Source organism: Galeopterus variegatus, unplaced genomic scaffold, assembly GCF_000696425.1.
Source record: "Galeopterus variegatus unplaced genomic scaffold, G_variegatus-3.0.2 Scaffold2176, whole genome shotgun sequence".
NCBI classification, from domain to species: domain Eukaryota; kingdom Metazoa; phylum Chordata; class Mammalia; order Dermoptera; family Cynocephalidae; genus Galeopterus; species Galeopterus variegatus.
In genome coordinates, this window is record NW_007728287.1 from 1,377 (window position 1) to 22,330 (window position 20,954).

The window sequence follows — 20,954 nt, forward strand, 5'->3', positions numbered from 1 at the left end:
GGCTTGCCCGATCTGAGCTGGCTGACTCCACCCCCACCCCACCCCCCCCACCCCCGGAGAAAATGGAGGCAGCGCTGATGAAGGCACCTAGCCTGGTGTGGTAAGCGGGGGCCAGGCTGGGGGTCACTCAGAAAGCTCCCAGAGCTGGGCTGGTCCCGCGCCTTCCTCTCCGTCTCTGCATCGCCACTGCCGTCTTTCCTGGCCTTTGTTGCCTTGGGCTGCTCGGTTTCCCGGCGCGGTTGCGGTGCTCTCAGGAATCTTCTTTTGCATCAACCCCAAAACCTTGAGACTGTAGTTGCTTTTTTTCGTTGTAGATTAGTTGATCAGTGATTTGTTTGTTTTTTGTTGCTCTTGGAAATGCAAATAGTACTCTGGCAGCACAACGCACACTTCTCAGCCTCACTCTGTCCTCTGGCACACTCGCTCCAGACCCGTCGCCATCTTGCTCCTCCCTAGTTCATACTTTTTAATCACTCTGTTGTACTTCTTTGTATGGATATATCTGTTTGTTTTACCCTTCACCCACTGAGACATTTGTGTTCTTTCTGTCTTTTAGTATTTCAAATAAAGCTGCCATGAAAATTTGTATAAAGGTTTTTATTTGAATATATGTTTTAATTTCTCTGTATTAAATGCCAAAGAGTGTGATTGCTGAGTTGTGTAAGTGCACGGTTAGTAAGGAACTGCTCGGCTATTTTCCAGAGTGGCTGTACTATTTTACCTTCCCACCAGCACTGTATGATAGGCAACAGATTTCTCAGCTCAATCCAGGGAAGGTGAAGGAAGTGGTACAACATCTTTAAAGGACAGACATACCTTGGAGGTAACTGCGGGTTTGGTTCCAGACCATCACGATAAAGCGAATATTGCAGTAAAGCAGTCAGGCAAATTTTTGGTTTCCCAATGCATGTAAAATTATGTTTACACTATACTGTAGTGTATTAATAATGCAATAGCATTATGTCTATTAAAATGTATATACTTTAATTAAAAAATACTTTATTGCTAAAAAATGCTCATGTAAGGTTTGGCCCTTTACTGGCCAATTGCAAACAAGCAAAAAAATTTACTAACAACCTTTTGAACCTTCAGCAAGTTGTCATCTTTTTACTGTGGAGGGTCCTGCTTTGATATTGATGATGGCTGCTGACTAATCAGGGTGGTGGTTGCTGATGGCTGTGTTAATTTCTTAAAATAAGAGAACAATGAAGTTTGCCACCTCAATTATCTTTTTCATGAGAGTTTTCTCTGTAACATGTGATGCTCTTTGACAGCATTTTACCCACAGGAGAACTTCTTTCGAAATTGGTATCAGTCCTCTCAAACTGTGCTGCTGCTGTGTCAACAAAGTTTATGTAATATTCTAAATCCTTTGTTGTTGTTTCAACAGTGTTCATGGGATCTTCACCAGGAATAGATTCCATCTCAAGAAACCACTTTCTTTTCTTTACTCATCCATATGAATCAACTCCTCATTCTTTAAAGTTTTACCATGAAAATCAAGTCAATATCATTAGCATGTTCATCATTACAAATCATGATTACTTTTGTGTCCCTTACCCAATTACTCCTTAAACCCTCCCTGCCCTTTCGCTTGCCCTCTCCCACCTCTAGTAAATATATAGGTCTGTTCTCTCCTTCTGAAAGTTCAGTGTTTTATTGTAGCCTTTATTTTTCCTTCCTTCCTTCCTCCCTCCCTCCCCCCCCCCACTTATGAATGAGGGCATATGGTATTTCTCTTTCCGTGCCTTGCTTATATCACTTCACATAATTTTCTCCAGTCTCATCCATGTTGCTGCAAATGGCAGGATTTAGTTCGTTTTCATTCCTGAGTAGTATTCCATTGTGTATATGTACCACATTTTCCTTATCCAGTCATTTGTTGATAAACATTTAGGTTGTTTACATATCTTGGCTATTGTAAATGCAGCTGCAGTGAACATGGAAGTGCAGGTATCCCTTCAACATGATTTCCATTCCTCTGGGAATATACATAGACGTGGGATTGCTGATAGTTCTGTATATGATAGTTCCATCTGTAGTTGTTTGAGAAACCTCCATACTGTTTTCCATAGTGGCTGTACCAATTTACAGTTCCACCAACAGTGTAGAAGAGTTCTTTTTTCTCCACTTCCTTGCCAGCATTTGTTATCCTCAGTCTTTTTTTTTTTCCCTTTAAATTTTTATTTTGTCGATATACAATATGGTTGATTATTATGGCCCATCACCGAAACCTCCCTCCCTCCTCCCACCCAACAGTGTCCTTTCCGTTTGCTTGTTGTAACAACTTCAAAGGATTGTAGTTGTTATATCTTCTCTCCCCCCCCAGTTATTTTGTGTGTGTGAGTGAATTTATTTATTTATTTTTATCTCCTACCAATAAGTGAGAACATGTGGTATTTCTTTTTCTCTGCCTGACTCATTTCACTTAATATAATTCTCTCAAGGTCCATTCATGTTGTTGCAAATGGCAGTATTTCATTCGTTTTTATAGCTGAGTAGTATTCCGTTGAGTAGTATTCCATTGTGTAGGTATACCACATTTTCCGTATCTACTCATCCAATGATGGACATTTGGGCTGGTTCCAACTCTTGGCTATTGTAAAGAGTGCTGCAATGAACATTGGGGTACAGGTATACCTTCGACTTGATGATTTCCATTCCTTTGGATATATTCCCAGCAGTGGGATAGCTGGGTCATATGGTAGATATATCTGCAATTGTTTGAGGAACCTCCATACCATTTTACATAGAGGCTGCACCATTTTGCAGTCCCACCAACAATGTATGAGAGTACCTTTTTCTCCACAACCTCGCCAGCATTCCTTTGGATATATTCCCAGCAGTGGGATAGCTGGGTCATATGGTAGATATATCTGCAATTGTTTGAGGAACCTCCATACCATTTTACATAGAGGCTGCACCATTTTGCAGTCCCACCAACAATGTGTGAGAGTTCCTTTTTCTCCGCAACCTCACCAGCATTTATTGTTCAGAGTCTTTTGGATTTTAGCCATCCTAACTGGGGTGAGATGGTATCTCAGTGTAGTTTTGATTTGCATTTCCCGGATTTGCATTTTTTTATATGACTGTTGGCCATTTGTATATCTTCCTTAGAGAATTGCCTACTTAGCTCTTTTGCTATCCTCAGTGTTTTTGATAATGGCCAGTCTAACTGGGGTGAGATGATGATACCTCAGTGTGGTTTTGATTTGCATTTCCCTGATGATTAGTGATGTTGAGAGTTTTTTCATGTTACTATCGGCCATGTGTATGTCTTCCTTTGAAAAATGTCTATTCAACTCCTTTGCCCATTTTTTAATTGAATTATTTATTTCTTTACAGTGAAGTTGTTTGATTTCCTTGTATATTCTGGATATTAATCCCTTGTTAGATGTATACTTTGCAAGTATTTTCTCCCATTCTGTAGGTTGTCTTTTCACTGTTGATTGTTTCCCTTGCTGTACACAAGTACTGATAGTCAACTCTGTACCCCATAAATATGTATTATCAAAAATAAATAATATTTTAGGGAAAAAAATGATGCTTTGAAAGCATCCCCAACACTGTATTATAAAAAATTTGAAGCTTTTAACAAAGTTGAAAAGTATATTTCGCTCCACCTATATTTTCTCATTAACGTTTTATTATAATAGCTATATCGTATGTCTCAAAATAATTAAATATATTTTTCTTTTGATAACAGGATGCTGTTCTAGGTCACATAAAATGAATTAAGCTTGCAGAATAGCACTAACTTACATTAAGTTACTTAATCTTTTCCATGATAGAGTTTAAGTAGTAGTGTTGCATTTGCGTAAAGAAAAACTGAGAAAGCATGGCAGGTAGGAGAAATAAACCACCTGTAATACTGTCAGCAAACAACCACCATAAATACTTACAAAAAATTTTAAAGACACTTTTATTTTGCTTTACATAGGTCTCGTGGATGTTTTATTGTAATAGCAACTGTACTATATTTAACAGTTTTTATAAAACTACATGACTTTTGCTGTCACTTTAAATGAGTAATTAATATGTATCTTTATAGTGTATTGAATACATGTTCCAAAATTTTCTTAAGCATTCACTTGTAATTAAACATTTAGGTGGTTTTCATTTCTTGCTATCATAAAATGCTACAATTACAAGTTTTATCATAAGACTGCATCAATTCAGTCTCATCTAAAGGTCCCACTTCTAACACTTCTTATTCTAGTTCTCTTGCTCTTTCTACCACATCTTCAGTTACTTCTCCACTGAAGTCCTGAACCCCTTAAAGTCATTCATGAGGATTGGAATCGACTTATTCCAAACTCCTGTTAATTTTTATATTTTGACTACCTCCCATGAATCAGGAATGTTCTTAATGGCATCTACAATGGTGAATTCTTTCCACAAAGTTTTCCATTTACTTTGCCCGGATCTATCAGAGGAATCACTATCTATGGCAGGTACAGCCTTACAAAGTGTATTTCTTAAATAATAAAACTTGAAAGTTGAAATTGCTCCTTGATTCGTGGGCTGCAGAATGCATGTTGTTTTAGTAGGCATGAAAAGAATATTAATGTCTCTGTAGATCTCCATCAGAGCTCTTGGGTAACTGGGTACACTGTCAGTGAGCAGTTGTATTTTGAAAGGAATCTTTTTCTCTGAGCAGGAGGTGTCAACAGTGGGTTTAAAATATTTAGTAAACTATGCTATAAGTAGGTGTGCTGTCATTCAGGCTTTGTTGTTCCATTTACAAGGCATAATTTTTAAAGGCCCTAGCATTTTAGGAATGTTGAATGAACATTAGTTTCAATTAATTCAGCTACATTATTCTCTAACAAGAGAATCAGCCTGTCCTTTGAAACTTTGAAGCCAGACATTGACTTCTTTCTAGCTATGAAAGTCGTAGATGTCATCTTCTTTGAATATAAAACTGTTTCATCTGCACTGAAAATGTGTAGTGGGAAAATGTAGCCACCTTCATTGGTTATCTAACTAGATCTTCTGGATAACCTTCTGCACCTTCTATATCAGCACGTGCTGCTTCACCTTTCACTTTTATGTTATGATGACAGCTTCTTTTGTTAAATTTCATCAACCTACCTCTGCTAGCCTCTAACTTTTCTTCTGCAGCTTCCTCACCTCTCTTAATTTTTATGGAATTATAGAGAGTTAGGGCCTTGCTCTGGATTAGACTTTGGTTTAAGGGAATATTGTCGCTAGTTTGATCTTCTTTCCAGACTCAAACTTTTCCATATCAGCAATAAGGCTGTTCCACTTTCTTATCAATTTTGTGTGTTCACTGGAGTAGCACTTTCAGTTTCCTTAAAGAACGTTTTCTTTGCATTTACAACTTGGGTAACTGTTTGGTGCAAGAGGCCTAGCTTTCAACTTGTCATGGTTTTCAACATGCCTTTCTCACTAAGCATAATCATTTCTAGCTTTTCATTAAAATGAGAGACATTCAATTCTTTCTTTCGCTTGAGCACTTATAGGCCATTGTAGGGTTATTAATTGGCCTAATTTCTTTTTTCTTTTCTTTTCTTTTTTTTTTGGTCTTTTTTGTGACTGGTAAGGGGATTGCAACACTTGGCTTGGTGTCGCCCCGCACTCAGCCAGTGAGCGCACCGGCCATCCCTATATAGGATCCGAACCCGCGGCGGGAGCGCCGCTGCGCTCCCAGCGCTGCACTCTCCCGAGTGCACCACGGGTTGGCCCAATTGGCCTAATTTCAATATTGTTGTGTCTCAGGGAATAGGGAGTCCTGAGGAGATGTAGAGAGATAGGGGACTATCTGGTTGGTGGTGCCGTCAGAGCACACACAATATTTATTAATTTAGTTGGCTCTTTTATCGACACAGTTAATGGTGCCTCATAACAATTACAGTAGTAACATAAAAGAATCAGTGACCACTATAGCAGATTTAATAATAATGAGGAACTTTGATATATTGTGAGAATTCCTGAAATGTGACACAGAGTCATGAAGTGAGCACATGCTGTTGGAAAAATGGCAGAAATAGACAACGCAAACTTGCCACAAACCTTCAATTTGGTAAATATCTGTGAAGTTCATTAAAGTGAAGTGCAATAAAATGAGGTGTGTATGGAAATAAAAGAACTGTTAACACCAAATTCCATGTCTACTGAAAATACTCTTTAGGAATGAAGGGAAAATTAAGACATTCTTAGAAAAAGGAAACTAAGAGAATTATTCACTAGTAGATCTGTCCTTAAAGAATGTCAAATAGAAGTTCTCCGTGGAAATAAATGATAACAAAAGAAGTTTTGGAACTTCAGAAAGGAAAGAACAACAATGAAATGAGTATAAATAGAGGCACATATAATACATTTTTCTTCTGATGAGTTCATAAATTATAACATCTGATGTGATAATATATGTATAAAAATACTTATTTTTATATTTAAAAGAATGTGGGGACATATACTGAACCTCATAAAATTTAAAACATTTTGTGTCAAAAAAGACAACTTCAAGAAAGTGAAAAGACAGGGACTGGCCACTTAGCTCAGTTGGTTAGAGTGTGGAGTTATAACACCGTGGTTAAGGGTTTGCATCCCTGTACCAGGTAGCCGCTGAAAATAATACTCATAATCATAATATTAAAAGTGAAAAGACAACCCACAGAAGTGCAGAAAATATTTGGAAATCATATTTCTAATAAGGGACTTGTGTCCACAATATATAAAGAACTCTTAGAACTCAAAAGTAAAAAGACAAATAAACTGATTTTCAGTGAGCAAAGGATTTGAATAGGCATTTCTTTGAAAAGATACCCCAGTGGCCAGTAAGCAGAAATTGAAACCCTTATACACTGTTGTTTGTAAAACCTATACACTGTTGTTTATACATGTAAAACTGAGTATCTGCTTTGGAAAAGAGTTCGGCAGTTCTTCTCAAAATGTTAAACAGATTTATCATATGACTCAGCAGTTCACCTCCTAGGTATATACCAAAGATAAATGAAAATATATGTCCAAATAAAAACTTTTTTGTGAATGTTTATAGTAGCCCAAAAATGGAAACAACACAAATGTTCATCAACTGATGAATGGGTGGATACATACAATGTGGTATGTATGTGCAATGTAATATAATTTAGCAATATAAAGTATATTATTCAGTGACATTAAGTACATTCATGTTGTTGTATAATTAACATCATTTCTAGAACCTTTTCCCCAATCCAGATTGAAAATCTATACCCATTAAACAATGACTCCCCATTTCCCTGTCTTCTCAGGCCCTGGCACCCACTATTATAATTTCTTTTTCTGAATTTGCGTATTCTAGGTATGTCATAGAGGAATCCTTCAATATTTATTCTTCTGTGTTGGGCTTACTATAATGTTAAGGTTTATCCATGTTGGTAGCATGTATCAGAATTTCATACCTTGTTAAGGCTGAGTAGTGTTCCATTGAGTGTATATATGGTTGACCTCTGAATGATGTGGTTGGGGCGGCAACCCCTGCGCAATTGTTTAGCTTCATTCTTTTGCATGTAGATATCCAGTTTTCCCAGCGTCATTTGTTGAAAAAAACTGCCTTTTCCCCATGGAATGGTCTTAATATTCTAATCAAAATCAATTGATCATATATAGCAGAGTGTATTTCTTTTCCTTTTTTTTAGAGCTTTGCTGATTTTATGTACATTTATTTCTGTGGGGTACATTGTGTTGTTTCAAAACATGCATACGCTGCACAGTGATTCACTTAGGGTAGATAACATACTTTTGTACCCGTTAGTCCACCACTTTTCCTTCTCCCCCCACAAACCCCTCTCTGTCCAGCCTCTGGTAACCATTATTTGACTCTTTACTTCTATAAGAAATCTCCTCCCCCTGCCTCTTTTTAAGATTTCATGTATGACTGAGATCATGCAATATTTTTCTTTCCGTTCCTGACTTAATTTGATGGTTTCCAGTTCTATCCATGTTTCTGCAAACAATAGGCTATCATTTTTTTTATAGCTGTATAGTATTGCATTGTGTATATATACCACAGTTTTTTTTAATACATTCATCTGTTCATGGGTATTTAAGTTGATTCCATCTCTTGGCTATTCTGAATAGCATTGTTTGGAGACTTTTTATTACTGCTTCAGTTTCATTACTCGTTATTGGTCTGTTTAGGTTTTTAGTTCTTTATGATTCAATCTTGGTAAGTTGTATGTATCCAAGAATTTATTCATTTCTTCTAGATTTTCCAGTTTGTCCGCATATAGTTGTTCATAGTAGTAGTCTCTTGTGATCCTTTGTATTTCTGATTTTTTTTTAATTTGAGTCTTCTCTTTTTTTCTGTTAGTCTCATTAAAGGTTTGTTAATTTTGGCTCACTCGGTAGAGTGCGGTGCTGAGAACACCAAAGCCATGGGTTCGGATCCCATATAGGGATGGCCGGTTAGCTCAGTGGCTGAGCGTGGTGCTGACAACACCAAGTCAAGGGTTGAGATCCCCTTACCGGTCATCTTTATTTAAAAAAAAAAATGGTTTATCAATTTTGTTTATCTTTTCAAGAAACCAATTCTTTGTTTCATCAATCTTTTGTATTTTTTTAAATCTCTAATTCATTTATTTCTGCTCTCATCTTTGTTATTTCTCTCCTTCTACTGATTGTGGTTTGGTGGTTGTTGTTTTTCTAGTTCCTTGAATTGTAACATTAGGTTGTTTATTTGAAGTCTTTCTTCTTTTTTGATGTTTATTGCTATAATCTTCCCTCTTACCACTGCTTTTGCTGTATCCCATAGGTTCTGGTATGTTGTGTTTTCATTTTCATTTGTCTCCACGACCTGTTTGTTGTTTAGGGGCATGTTTTTAATTTCCATGTATTTGTAGGGTTTCTAGTGCCCCTTTTGTTGTTGATTTCAGTTCAGATAATGTATTCTTTATTTCTAGAATTTATATTTGTTTGTTTTTAAAAATTAAAAAAAAAATTTATTGTGAATATTCATGAAATACCAAGCTGATTGTCACCCCTCATGGCATGATGTGACTGATAGATTCATATATTTGGTTTTTAAAAATTGATTCAGTTCCTTTGTCAAGTTTCTTGTTCTGCTCCTGGATTGTTTTCCAGATATCATTTAATTTTCTATCTGTATTTTTTTCTGACTCCCTGAACATCCTTAAGAGGGTTATTCTGAATTCTCTGTCAGAGATTTCATAAATCTGGTGTTGCTCTGGGTCCATTGCTGGTGCTTTGTTTACTTCCTTTAATGGTGTCATATTTCTCTGTTCTTTACTGATAATTGTGTGTTTACATTGATGCCTGGGCATTTGCAAAGACTGATATGTCTTCTAGGTTTTATAGGTGTTCTTTGGTGGTGTTAAACCTTTACTGCTAATACCAGAGCTTTGTCTCTGGTGTGTGTGTGTGTTTTTTCAGTTCCATGTAAGAGTATTAGCTACCACCACCACTTAAACTCTGCACTGAAACTAATTTGTTCACCCTTGGTTAATTCCAAAATTGGGGGAACTTCCTGTGGGGACCAGTACTTGAGCCTAGTGGTTGAGCTAAATTGCTGCTTTGATGCTGATTCTCTGAGGAAAGCTTTATATGCAGATCATATTTTAATTGTTGGCCTTTTAATCGCTTCTGGGTCTTGCAAGTTCAGATACAACTGGACTGTGTGAAAATTCTGGCCTGGGAACGAGTCTTTCTAGCACACTGCAGCCCCTGCAGTTCTGTCATTCTGACCAGTCTCCACTGAGTGGGCTTGTGTCAGTTGGAAGGCAGATCAGCTTCCCATGCTGTGCCTCAATGTTCCTGGCTACCCTCTTCACCCCCTGCCCCTCCAGGTGCTTCCCAGGGGGCAGGCTGTGCGCAGATCCATTGCAGTGACTTGTTGGCTGCAGGGTGGCTCCTTTCTTTGGTCAGCTATGGACCCTTGCCCCTATGTGGGTCTATGGGAACCCTATCAGTGGTCTTGCTGGCCTGGGAGCTGGTATGGTATTCTCCGAGTCCTCTTCCCCACTGTAAGCAACTTGACTCAAAGGGCTTAGCTGCGGCTTTTGCCAGCTCCTGCTCTGTGTGCTGCAACTTCTTCCCATCCCTCACCAGGCTGGCCCTGAAGTGTCTGAGGCTTGAAAGGGTTGGAGCAGTCCCTTGTTCTCTCACTGTGGCTTCTCTCCTTCATAAAGTCTATGGGTCTCTCCTCCTCTTCCCCTGAGATCCAGTAGGCCCAGGTTGGCAGTCTTTGCTGTTTTATTTTGTTTTTGCGATTGGCTGGTACATCTTTTGCTTTTTAATAGTTGTAAATTGATCAGTTGTTGGGGAGAGTGATGCTGGGGACTACATGCATTTTTTGAAAGAAAGAAATTAACATTGCTAATATAGAAGTACTTCCTAGTTAAAATGAAATTCTGTGTATCTAATAACATGATTCAATATTGGTGTAATAGTTCTTTCTGGCACATTAGGTAAATAAAACATTTTTTCTAAAAATTGTTGAACAATATACTTACCATGGGCAAATTATCTGAAATGTAAATTATATTTCAATATAACAACACAAAATTAATGGGAATAAATATAAGAAATTCCATTTGAGATAGAAAGCTACCTGTTCTAATGTGCTTCTGCTTTTATGACTTGGTAGTATTTTCATAGAAATGGTGTGTCCATCTGTAAAAGAGGAGTTCAAGACCACAACTTTGTACTTTACTATTAATTTTTTATTGGGAAGTTCCTCTTTTGTAAGGCTGTTTGTTTATGTTTAACTTATGTTATTTTTCCCTGTTCTTACGTTCTATTCCAATAATGGGCAAAAATTTGTGATTTTTTCCAGCAGAGTCCATAACACGGTAGGAACCATATTTCCTGTCCTTGGATAAAATTCTATGTGATTACATTTTGTAAAGAATTGAAAATAATTGATTTTATGCTTTTTTTCCCCCCTGAACCTATACTTGAAGAAGTAATTGTCTCTGTTATCTACAGTCAAGCCACCCGACTATATTTGGAGTTTATATGAGTGATGTGCTGGGGGCATGTTATATCTTTTCCTCATTCCTAAATTGACAAGATTAATCTTCCAATATAGGGGAAGCATGTTATTTGGTGAGGGGTATTGTGGTGTACCTGTATATAGTTTTCTTGCTCAGTTATTGGTAAGAAAGTACAAGTATTAACCACTATTTGTCTTTATTTCTTTTGTGAAGGTACTTTTGAGTGAGGATTCTGACAGCGATGGTATTGTGGCCCACTTTCCTGCCCATGAGAAGCCAGTGTGCTGTATGGCTTTTAACACAAGTGGTAAATCCTTTTTTTTTTTTTTTTTTTTTGCCATTTATTATCATGGGTTTTCCAGCCAGCTTTTTTAGAAATGGAAAATAATTTCTTAATGTCTCAGTGTATATCAGAAAAGTTAGTAGTGCTCAGTGAGTGCTTATTAAATTTTAGAACCTCTCCAAAACATTAGTTTTGCTCTCAATAAAGTAGTGATTGAATAGCAGCCATAGGTAAACAGTGCTTTTGAGTAAAATTAATCCTGTGTTATTATTATGCAAAGAACTTTAACCTTCAAAACTAGAATATTAATGTGTATCAATGGTATTTTCCTTGTAACTTATAACATTTTATGAGCCAGTTTACTTTTATTTTTCCCTGTTTTTGGTGGTGTTGTTTTTCTATTTGTTCTTTAAAAATTTGATAAGGAGATGTATTTTAGCAATGTAGAATGCCCTATTTTTACTTTTTACCTTTTCTCCAAACTTTTTATTATTAAGAGTTCCAAACATAAAAATAAATTCAAAAAGTAGTGCCATAGTCACCCAGGTACCACTACCTAGATTAAACAGGTGTTCACATTTTATATGTATATATGAAGGTACTTCAAAACATTGATGGAAGGATTTATATTATCTTTTAATTTTATTTTTGACAGACTTTTTGAAGTACCATTGTGTGTGTGTGTGTTTTGCTTAAACATTTTAATATGTTAGATGCAGTTAACTTTTCACCCAGTTCAAATTAACCATGTGTTTTCTAAGAATGAGGACCTTCTCTCATAGCCAAATATTATATTGTAGCCCAGAAAATTAACACTTAATATTGTCTAATATTGAACCCATAATTTAAAATTTTCCAGTTGTCCCAAAAGTGTGTTCTATAACTGCTTCAAACCAAGGTCTAATTAAGGTTCACTCTTTACCTTTTGATTCCTTTTAATGTAGTATAGAACTTGTACCTTTTAATTTTCATTTTGCAATGTCCAGGTGAGTTGTCTCATTGAAATTCTGGATTAGTCAGATTTTTTCATTACGCTTACGATAATATTTTCTGTATTTCTCCATTCCGTGTAGTTCTGTTAACTGGAAGTTAGGTCTAGAGAGGCTTAAAACCGTTTAGGCTAATGAGTTGTTTATTTGTTTTTATGTTTGTTTTTAAACTTCATAAGTTATATTAGTCCGTTTCTGTTGCTTATAATGAAATACATGGGCCTGGGCGATTTATAAAGAAAAATGAAATTTATTGGTTACACTTTCTGAGGCTGGGAAGTCCAAAGTCCATCTGGGGATGGCGACAGTGACCCAGGAGTCTCACATTGCAAGATGGTGGAAGCAGAGAGAGCAGAGAGAGAAAGACAGACTCTGCTTTTAAAGCCCTCAGAACCACGCCCCTGACCACCATTTTTAATCCATTCACTATAGCATGGTCCTGCAATCCAGTCACCTTTTCAAAATTCCATCTTTCAGTCACATAACAGGATTTCCTACCCTGTTAACATTCACAGTGGGGACCAAGTTTCTAATACATAAAACCCGCGGGACACCATTAAGCTTCAGTGAGTTTTGAGGGGACATAATTCAATCCACTACATAAGTATTGCTGTCTACACAATTTCATCCCAGTAGGAGACACTTTATATCATGTTATCTCCCTATTTGTGATACTGTGTTTGATCACATGGGTAACTTAGTGACCATCAAATGTCTACATATTGGAGATAGGTTTTTCTTGTGGAGTTTAGTAGGTATTCTGTGGAGTGTTGTTTTGACCTGATTTCTGAAAGAAATTTTTAGTTAATAGTTTTGTAACATTGGAGGTTGCAGAATGGTGTTTTCTTAATCTGTCATTTTTTCTGCATTTATTGACTGCTGTTCTTCTACTGAAAATGGATTTTCTCTCATCAGCCAGAAATGAACCGTTCTCTTGTATATAAAAGGCAGGATAAACTCCTAATTCTTTCTTTCTTTACCAATTTTCTTAGTAAGGAGTTGGTATAAATACTTATAGTAGTGGGAAACAAGTTATTTTAAAAATAACTTTCTTTCTAAAGAAAAGATAAAATTGCTCTTTGCTTTCTCTGGTGTAGGCTTCATAAACTTAAATTCTTTCAGATCTTACTCATTTGGTTGATGTATCTGAGGAGCCTTCCATTTTTGTCTTATTCTTCAAAAATGATTATATTGCTTAAAATTGGTGGGGAAACCCATCTTTTTCTCTTCTGTTCATCTTTTCAAATAAAGAATGATGGTAAGAGAATAATGTAGAGCACTTTGAATAATCTACCTCTAATAATTTAGTCATTTTTGATGAATAGAGCAAAATTTTTGCAGAGATTGGTGATGGGTAGAATTGCTTTAATTAATAAAGACAAACCTTTGTTGAACTCTGAATTTTGTGGGAATTAATTTTGATTTGAAGAAACAGTCTGGAAGTTATGTCACTTATAGCACTCCACTTGGAGTAACCAATATGACTTGTTTTGATATCCCATCTGTTGTGTCAAATCTTTTTTTGTATTAGTGAATATCTCATGTAACCCTAGTTAAAATGCTTCTGACATTGGAAACTATATTTTTTCCTGTCCACAATTTTACATTTTAAGAACAACTTATTACATAATTTAAAGAATGTCATAGTCATCTCTATCATCGTGAGCAGTTAGTTTTCTATCAAAAAATGCTTTCATAATTTTGTTCTACACTTGCCATTTGATTTGTCTGACCTCCCACATTTGTGTTTATATGAAAAGATTAAAAATGGGAATGCTTATACCTAATTTTCTGTGTTCCTGGAGCACTAGATTAATAAGTCTATGATATATAATTTATTTTGGGGTAATCTTTTGCTTAAATGATAATTTCCCTTGCTAACCGCTCTGTTCCTCCCACGTAGTGATCAAATGTCATTTATTTTTGTATCTCTCGTGCTTAGCATGGTGTCTCAAACAGTGTTAGGAAACCCATTGAATGAACTATTTTGAACTAATTCCCACTATGGACACATGCACTATGCTAAGCATGGTATTCTCTGCTTTGACAATAACATGGATAGGTCAAACTATTGTTTTTCTTTTTTCTCTCCTTATTTTCTATTGATATTTAATTAAAGTCTACTTAAGATATTCTGGAATTTATTCAATTTGGGGTGGTTATTTGTGTACAAAGTTTCCTTATATCGATTTTATATAATTATTTCATATAGCAATCTATGAAGCCTCTTAATATCATTGGGAATAACTCCTTATGGGGATGCTGACCCTAGATATTCGTTATTTGTGAGTTGATACAAATTAACTTAAATAACAGGAATTTCTCCAGCGAAGTATTAACTGTACCTGTGAATTTGTGAGCAATAAAAATAATGGATATTTTCTTATCATTTCACTTTTATTATATAATTAAATATTGCTTATTCAGAATTATGGTGGGCCTATATTTTTATATATTAATGAAAAAGCACATATATCACTATATTTCAATTGTTTGTAATCCTAAATATTTTATTTTGCCTTTTAAATAAGTATTATTCTGAGAAAGAGGTCTCTAAGCTTTACCATACTGCTAAAAGTATTCATGGTAAAATGTTTAAGAGTTTGATAAAAAATTTTAAGCTTGATGTGGTTTCACCTGGTTCAGCTAGCTCTTTCACTAATGACTCTATTCACATTGCCTCGCAAAGTCTTGGTGATTTAATTAATAAGAGACAGTTTCTCTACATAGAGTCTTCTCGTGTGATACAAGTAAATAAGGACTTATTTGTGTCTGAGGAATGAAAACCCTATGTAAAGTAATGACAGAGTGCTAGGAGGTGAATATTAACCTGGCTTTGGACTATTGGAGCTAGTTCTCCAAAAGGAAATCAGTTCTAATCTGGGACTTAAAACGTGATTAGTTAGGAAATAATAATTCAGTGCCCGGTACATAAATAAATATTAATTTAACGAATAAGGCAAGAAAAATGCAGCACATTTAAAATAGATTGTGAAGCGGAGTCTATACAGTGGAAGTGGACTCATCAGTTTGTTATACAGCAGATAGTGTTTTTTGATGTATTTTCATTTCTGCAACACTTTATAAATGCCGTGTACTTGTTTAAATATTTAAATTAAACGAAGGGTTTATAACTCAGCAACCACTCACATAATTGGTTTGCACAATGCCTTATAGCAGTTGATAGGCAGAGATTTTATGCAATTGCTTACCATTCATCTTAGTTGTTTACTGTTCAGCTCTGAGTATTTTTGCTGTTCAGAATATTGACTGTTATTGCTTCTGAGTAAGGACTTAGAAAATATTCAATTCTCAGTGATGTGAAAGTCCTGATTTGTTTTTGTTGTTGTTGTTAAAGTTAGTGCTAGTCAGTAACTACCCAGCTTCCTACAGATAGCCTTCGCGTTTGGTCCTGGCTTGTAGCAATCAGCTCCTATCATTAGGCGACATTTTATTTTGCTTATCTAGTTTCTGGTTTGTATTTATTGTTCTTACTCTCTTGGATTTAGATATATTTACATACATAATATATGTTTCAGTGAGGCACTGCACTACCAATTGTAAATAGATGTCTCAGTAGTTAGTTTTTTTCCCTTAAAATTTGTGTTGTAGTTTTTAAAAATGTTATTGAGATAATAGTTAAGTCCTCCCCAGTAGTAAATCAGAAATTTACTAATGTGATTAACAAATGTGATATTAGAAAAAGAGGTAGTTTTCTGTTCATTGGCTAAATTATTTTTGTTAGGTTCTGAACTTTGATTTTGTACAAAGGGATGTAATTTAAATGGGTTTTAGTGCAGTTCTTATAGTTTTCATTTCAATATAACTTATAGATATTCCAGTAACATATTCCAGTCTTTCTTTACTCACACGTTTCTAAACGTATTATATGAAGAAGTTTTAACTATTTTAACTTTATAATAATTCTCTATATTTGGTTAAAGGTATTTTCAAGGAGTATGTAATGTGGCTAATAATAACAGTAATAGCAGTAGTGCTTCTAGAATACTTTTTCGTAGTTTAGGCAAGTTCGTTTAAAAGAAACAAGACGTACAAAAATTTTGATTGTTTCTTTTTGAAGCTGATCTTTTTGTTGTTGTTGTTTTTCTTTGGTGGCTGGCCTTAAAGCTGATCTTTTTAAAACCAGTTTGTCTGTATGTTTTACTACTATACTCAAAAATATAAATACATTTCTTGTAGTCTTTTTTTTTTTTTTTTTAAAGAGAGACATAGTTTTAGATGACAGTGTTATAAAAGTGACCTGGGCAACAAAATTCAAGAACAAACCAGACCCGTGGCCAGCTCCTGGGAAATGTTAAAAATACTGTAAAATGTATACAATGGAATAACACTACAAAATGAGTTAAGGAGAAAATGTAGGTTGGTTGACTGGGTGGCATGCAGTTCTGTCTTGTATGGGACCTATTCAGAAAAGAAATTAAGGGATGTCATTAAATAGAGTTGTGAAACTTCTAGTTCAGCAGCTGTATTCAGTTTGTTTTTCAATTTCTCCTTCCCATTCTCGTTTATTAGCTGTGACTCTGAGTTCAGCATTAAAACAAATATTTTAATAGTGGCATTTATGATTTGTTTGGAAGTGCCAGGTCCGTCACCATGCTTAGATCTGGGCAGATTCAATATGGGTGGTGTAAATTTGTTGCTTTCAGTTATTTAGGGACAAAATGAGTAGTATTTTCTAGGGAACTTTTAAAAAAATTAATAAACTTTATTATTTGGGGCAGTTTTAGGTTCTCAGCGAAATAGAGCAAAAAGTACAGAGAGTTCCCATATACATACTCTGCACACATGCACAACTTCCCTATTGATGTCCCGTGACACATTGATTCATTTGTAAAAATAATGGATGAACCTACAATGACAATATTATCACCAAATATATTAGGGTTTGCTCATGGTGTTTTGAAAAATGTTTGATGAGATTTATTTACCACTGTAGTATCATACTGAATCGTTTCAGTGCCTTAAATGTTTTTCATCAAATTTGGGACTTTTCAGCCATTATTTCTTGAAACATTCTTTCTGCCTCTTTTTCCCTCTTTTCTGCTTATGGGACTGCAGGTCCTTTTAAATTGGTACCATTTGTGGTGTCCCACAGGTCTCAGAGATGTCGTTCATCTTTCTTCATTATGTTTTTCTTCCTTAAGCTGGATAATCTCAATAGACTTGTTTTTAAGTTCACTGATTCTCTCTTCTGGCTGTTCAAACCTAATGTTTCAACCCCTCCAAGAGAATTTTTATTTCAGTTATGGTCCATTTCAACTCCAGAAATTCTGTTTGGTATGTATGTATGTATGTATGTATGTATGTATGTATGTATGTATGTATGTATGTATTGATCTTGGTATTACAACACTGTGCTCTAACCAGCTGGGCTAACTGGCCAGACCTCGTTCTTTTTTCCGGTGTTATCTCTTCATCAATATTATGTACTTGGTGAGATGTGTTCTTATACATTCCCTTAATCCTTTAGATGTGATTTCTCTGCATCATCACAAGCATTTGGTCTTCTACCATTTTTTATTTTATATATTTTAGATATAGGTCCTCTGTCAGATATGGGATTTGCAGATGTTTTCTTCCTATGAGAGTTTTGGCTTTTTATCCTCTTACCAAGGTCTTTCACAAGGCAAAATTTTTTACTTTTTGTGAGATCATCCAGTTTATTTATTTATTTTTCTTTTATGAATTATGTTTTTGTATTCATGCCTAAGAGGTGTTCACCAATCTGGTGCCTGAAGATTTTCTCTTATGTAATCTAGTAGTTTTCTAATTTTACATTTAAATCTGTGATCTGTTTTGAGTTCATTTTTGTTTAATGTGTCAGGTTTAGGTTGTGGTTCATGTTATTTCCCTATGGATATCCAATTGCCACTTCACCATCTTTTCAGGACAGTCCTTCCTTCATTGAATTCCTTCTGTACTTTTCATTAAAAAGTGATGAAATACTTATGTGGGCTATTTTTGGATTTTGTGATGAAGATGAATTTTTTTAGTTTTTTTTTTTTTTCGTCTAGGAATATCTGTATTTTGCCTATAATTTTGAAGAATATTTTCATTAAGTATGATATTTTAGTTTGATGTTATTTTTTTCTTTCAGCTCTCTTTGTTTGAAGGTTTTGGCATTATTAATCTTGAACTTGTTGTTTAGTTGAGTGCACAGTGGCACTATTTTGGGGGCTGCGTTCGAATCTGTGGTGTCACAAATGGAGTCATTGAAAAAAAGTGTGCTGAGTTCTCTTTACCTTCGCTTACTTTTTTTCTTTTGTACTAAACATTCAAATAAATTTTTTTAAACTGTGATTTTGTTGTTTTTCCAGTTTGTTTTCATCCTGGGGCGAGAACAACAGCTTCTTGTGATTTTTCAAACTCAACTCAGAAGCTTCCTCGCTGGTCACTTTTGAGCATGTAGAATGTTCTTTTAGAGGGTACTAGGTTTAGAAAATATTCTGTGTATATGTATTAATCTGCTCAGGCTGCCATAATCATATACCATAGAGTAGATGGCTTAAGTAACAGAAATTTATTTTCTTACAGTTCTGGAGGCTAGAAGTCTTAAGATCAAGGTTCTAGCCAATTCAGTGTCTGATGAGGACTTTCTTCCTTTCTTGCAGACAGCCACCGCCACCTTCTTGCAGTGTCCTTACATGGCTGGCTCTTCCTCTGTGTGTGCTCATGGGAGGGGGGAGAGAAGGAGAGATATATATATATCAGGGCCCCACCCTTATGACCCCTCATTTAACCTTAACTGCTTTTTTAGAGGTGTCATCTTCAAATACAGCCATACTGGGTATTAGGACTTCAACATATACATTTAGGGGACCACAAACGTTTAGTCTGTAACAGTACATATGAGAATCATTCTGTTATTCTCAGTCTCGAAAACAACACTTATCCCAGTTATAAGTTATTTTACTTAACTATGATTGTTGTATCTTACTTATTTACATGTTTATTTTCCATTTTAAAATAACAAAATATTTTGTAAGACATGTAGCATATTAGTAATGCTTCCATCTTAATTAACTTCCTTATTGCACTGAATTAACTTGTATTGCTGGGCACTAGTTACTGCTTCAACCACATTTGCCTTCCAACATTTAGCCATACTAGGTATCTTTCAGTCCCTTAAACAGGTTACATCATTTGTCCTCTGCCTGGAATCCTTTTTTGCCTGGCTAACTCTTATTTATCACTTGAGTCCGATCTTAAATACATTTCAGAAGTCTTCCTTGATCCTGTGTAAAATGTCACGTCACCCTTTCCTAATCATTTGCCACTTAATTGGGCAGTTTACTTAATCTGCTTGGGTCACTCTCAATGCCTCAGTTTCCTCACCAATAAAATGGGGGTAGTAATGGTATCTGAAATTATACCTAACACATAGTGAGATCTCAATAAATATTAGTTGTTGTTGTTATTATTATTAGTTTTCTTCATCCTCGTTTTTTTTTCTCCTTTTTGTGACTGGCCACACCGCGCTCAGCCAGTGAGCGCACCCGTCATCCCTATATAGGATCCGAACCCGCGTCGGGAGCGCTGCTGCGCACCCAGCGCCGCACTCTCCCGAGTGCTCCGCTGGCTCGGCCCTTCATCCTCGTTTTTTATTTAGTTATACCCATCAGAGTATCCTTTCAATGTGTTCTCTGTTAGAGGTAATCTTTTATTTTGTCCACAGGCATTAGTCCAATAACTTTCACATACTTGTTGCTGAGTAGATGTATATTGAATAATTATAATAATTAATTACATTGGATTTTTAAATAATTATAATCATGAAAAAATATTGAAGGACAGAGATAAGACATTTATTCATTGTAATTATTCATTTGTTGACTAAAACCAACTCATTTTGAAATTGTGTTTTGAATTGTTTCCTTCTCTTAATTATGGAATGATCCATGACGGCAAATTGCAGTAATTGTAGATACATATAACAGATAGCTAAGAGTGAAATAAGAAATGGATATTAATTAAAAGTATCCTGTGGAAACTACATTTTATTTGCCTAACAAGAACAATAGACTGGTATATTATTAATTACATTAAAATAAAAAAATTATGAAAATCATATAAAGAAATCCAAAACTTACATTAACATAAAAAGATATGTTTTCATATGTTAAAAATTACAAACATAAGAAATCCTCAACTCTGTGATAATCCTAACATTTCTAAAACAGATATGCTGTCTATTTTTTAAAATCTTAAAAAAAAATTTTTTTTTCTTTTGCTGTTGTTGTGTTGTTTTTCTGTATTTTAGATATGCTGTCTTTAATTCAGTAAATAATTAGTCTGGTTTCCAGAGGTGTTACTTCTGCCAGTTGAGCAGCTGAGAGCTGTGAAGTGCAACATATCTGCATTTTAAATAATTACCCCTCCTTGGCAGGGAAATTGCTTTTCCATCCATTTGTAAGAGGAAAATGAATGTTGAGTCTCTAGGAAAACAGATTAAACATGTACCCCTTTAGATGCTTGACTGCATCTTTAACAGACTTGAAATTCTTCTGGTTACTTAAATGCTGTATATTGAAAAGTGATGGTGGTCTTTGGTTAATTGTTAAAGAGGTTTAAATTAGGTGTTTTCACATTCTTAGTTCAATTCCTAGGTATTTTATTATTTTTGGCGGCTATTGTGAATGGGCAGGCTTTCTTGATTTCTCTTTCTGCTTGTTCACTATTGGTGAAAAGAAATGCTACTGATTT

The 20,954-nt window shown here is 35.3% G+C and overlaps 1 protein-coding gene across 1 annotated transcript in view; it reads left to right on the forward strand.

Annotated features, from left to right (window-relative positions):
• Positions 1–6,001: 6,001 nt before the first annotated feature.
• The window catches only part of LOC103597049 (breast carcinoma-amplified sequence 3), a 135,635-nt gene continuing 120,682 nt past the window's right edge, over positions 6,002–20,954 (forward strand). Inside the window, exons 1-2 of the mRNA XM_008580849.1 lie at positions 6,002–6,046; positions 11,172–11,265. Coding sequence (XP_008579071.1) covers positions 6,002–6,046; positions 11,172–11,265 — 139 coding nt within the window. The remainder of the gene's footprint in view (positions 6,047–11,171; positions 11,266–20,954) is intronic.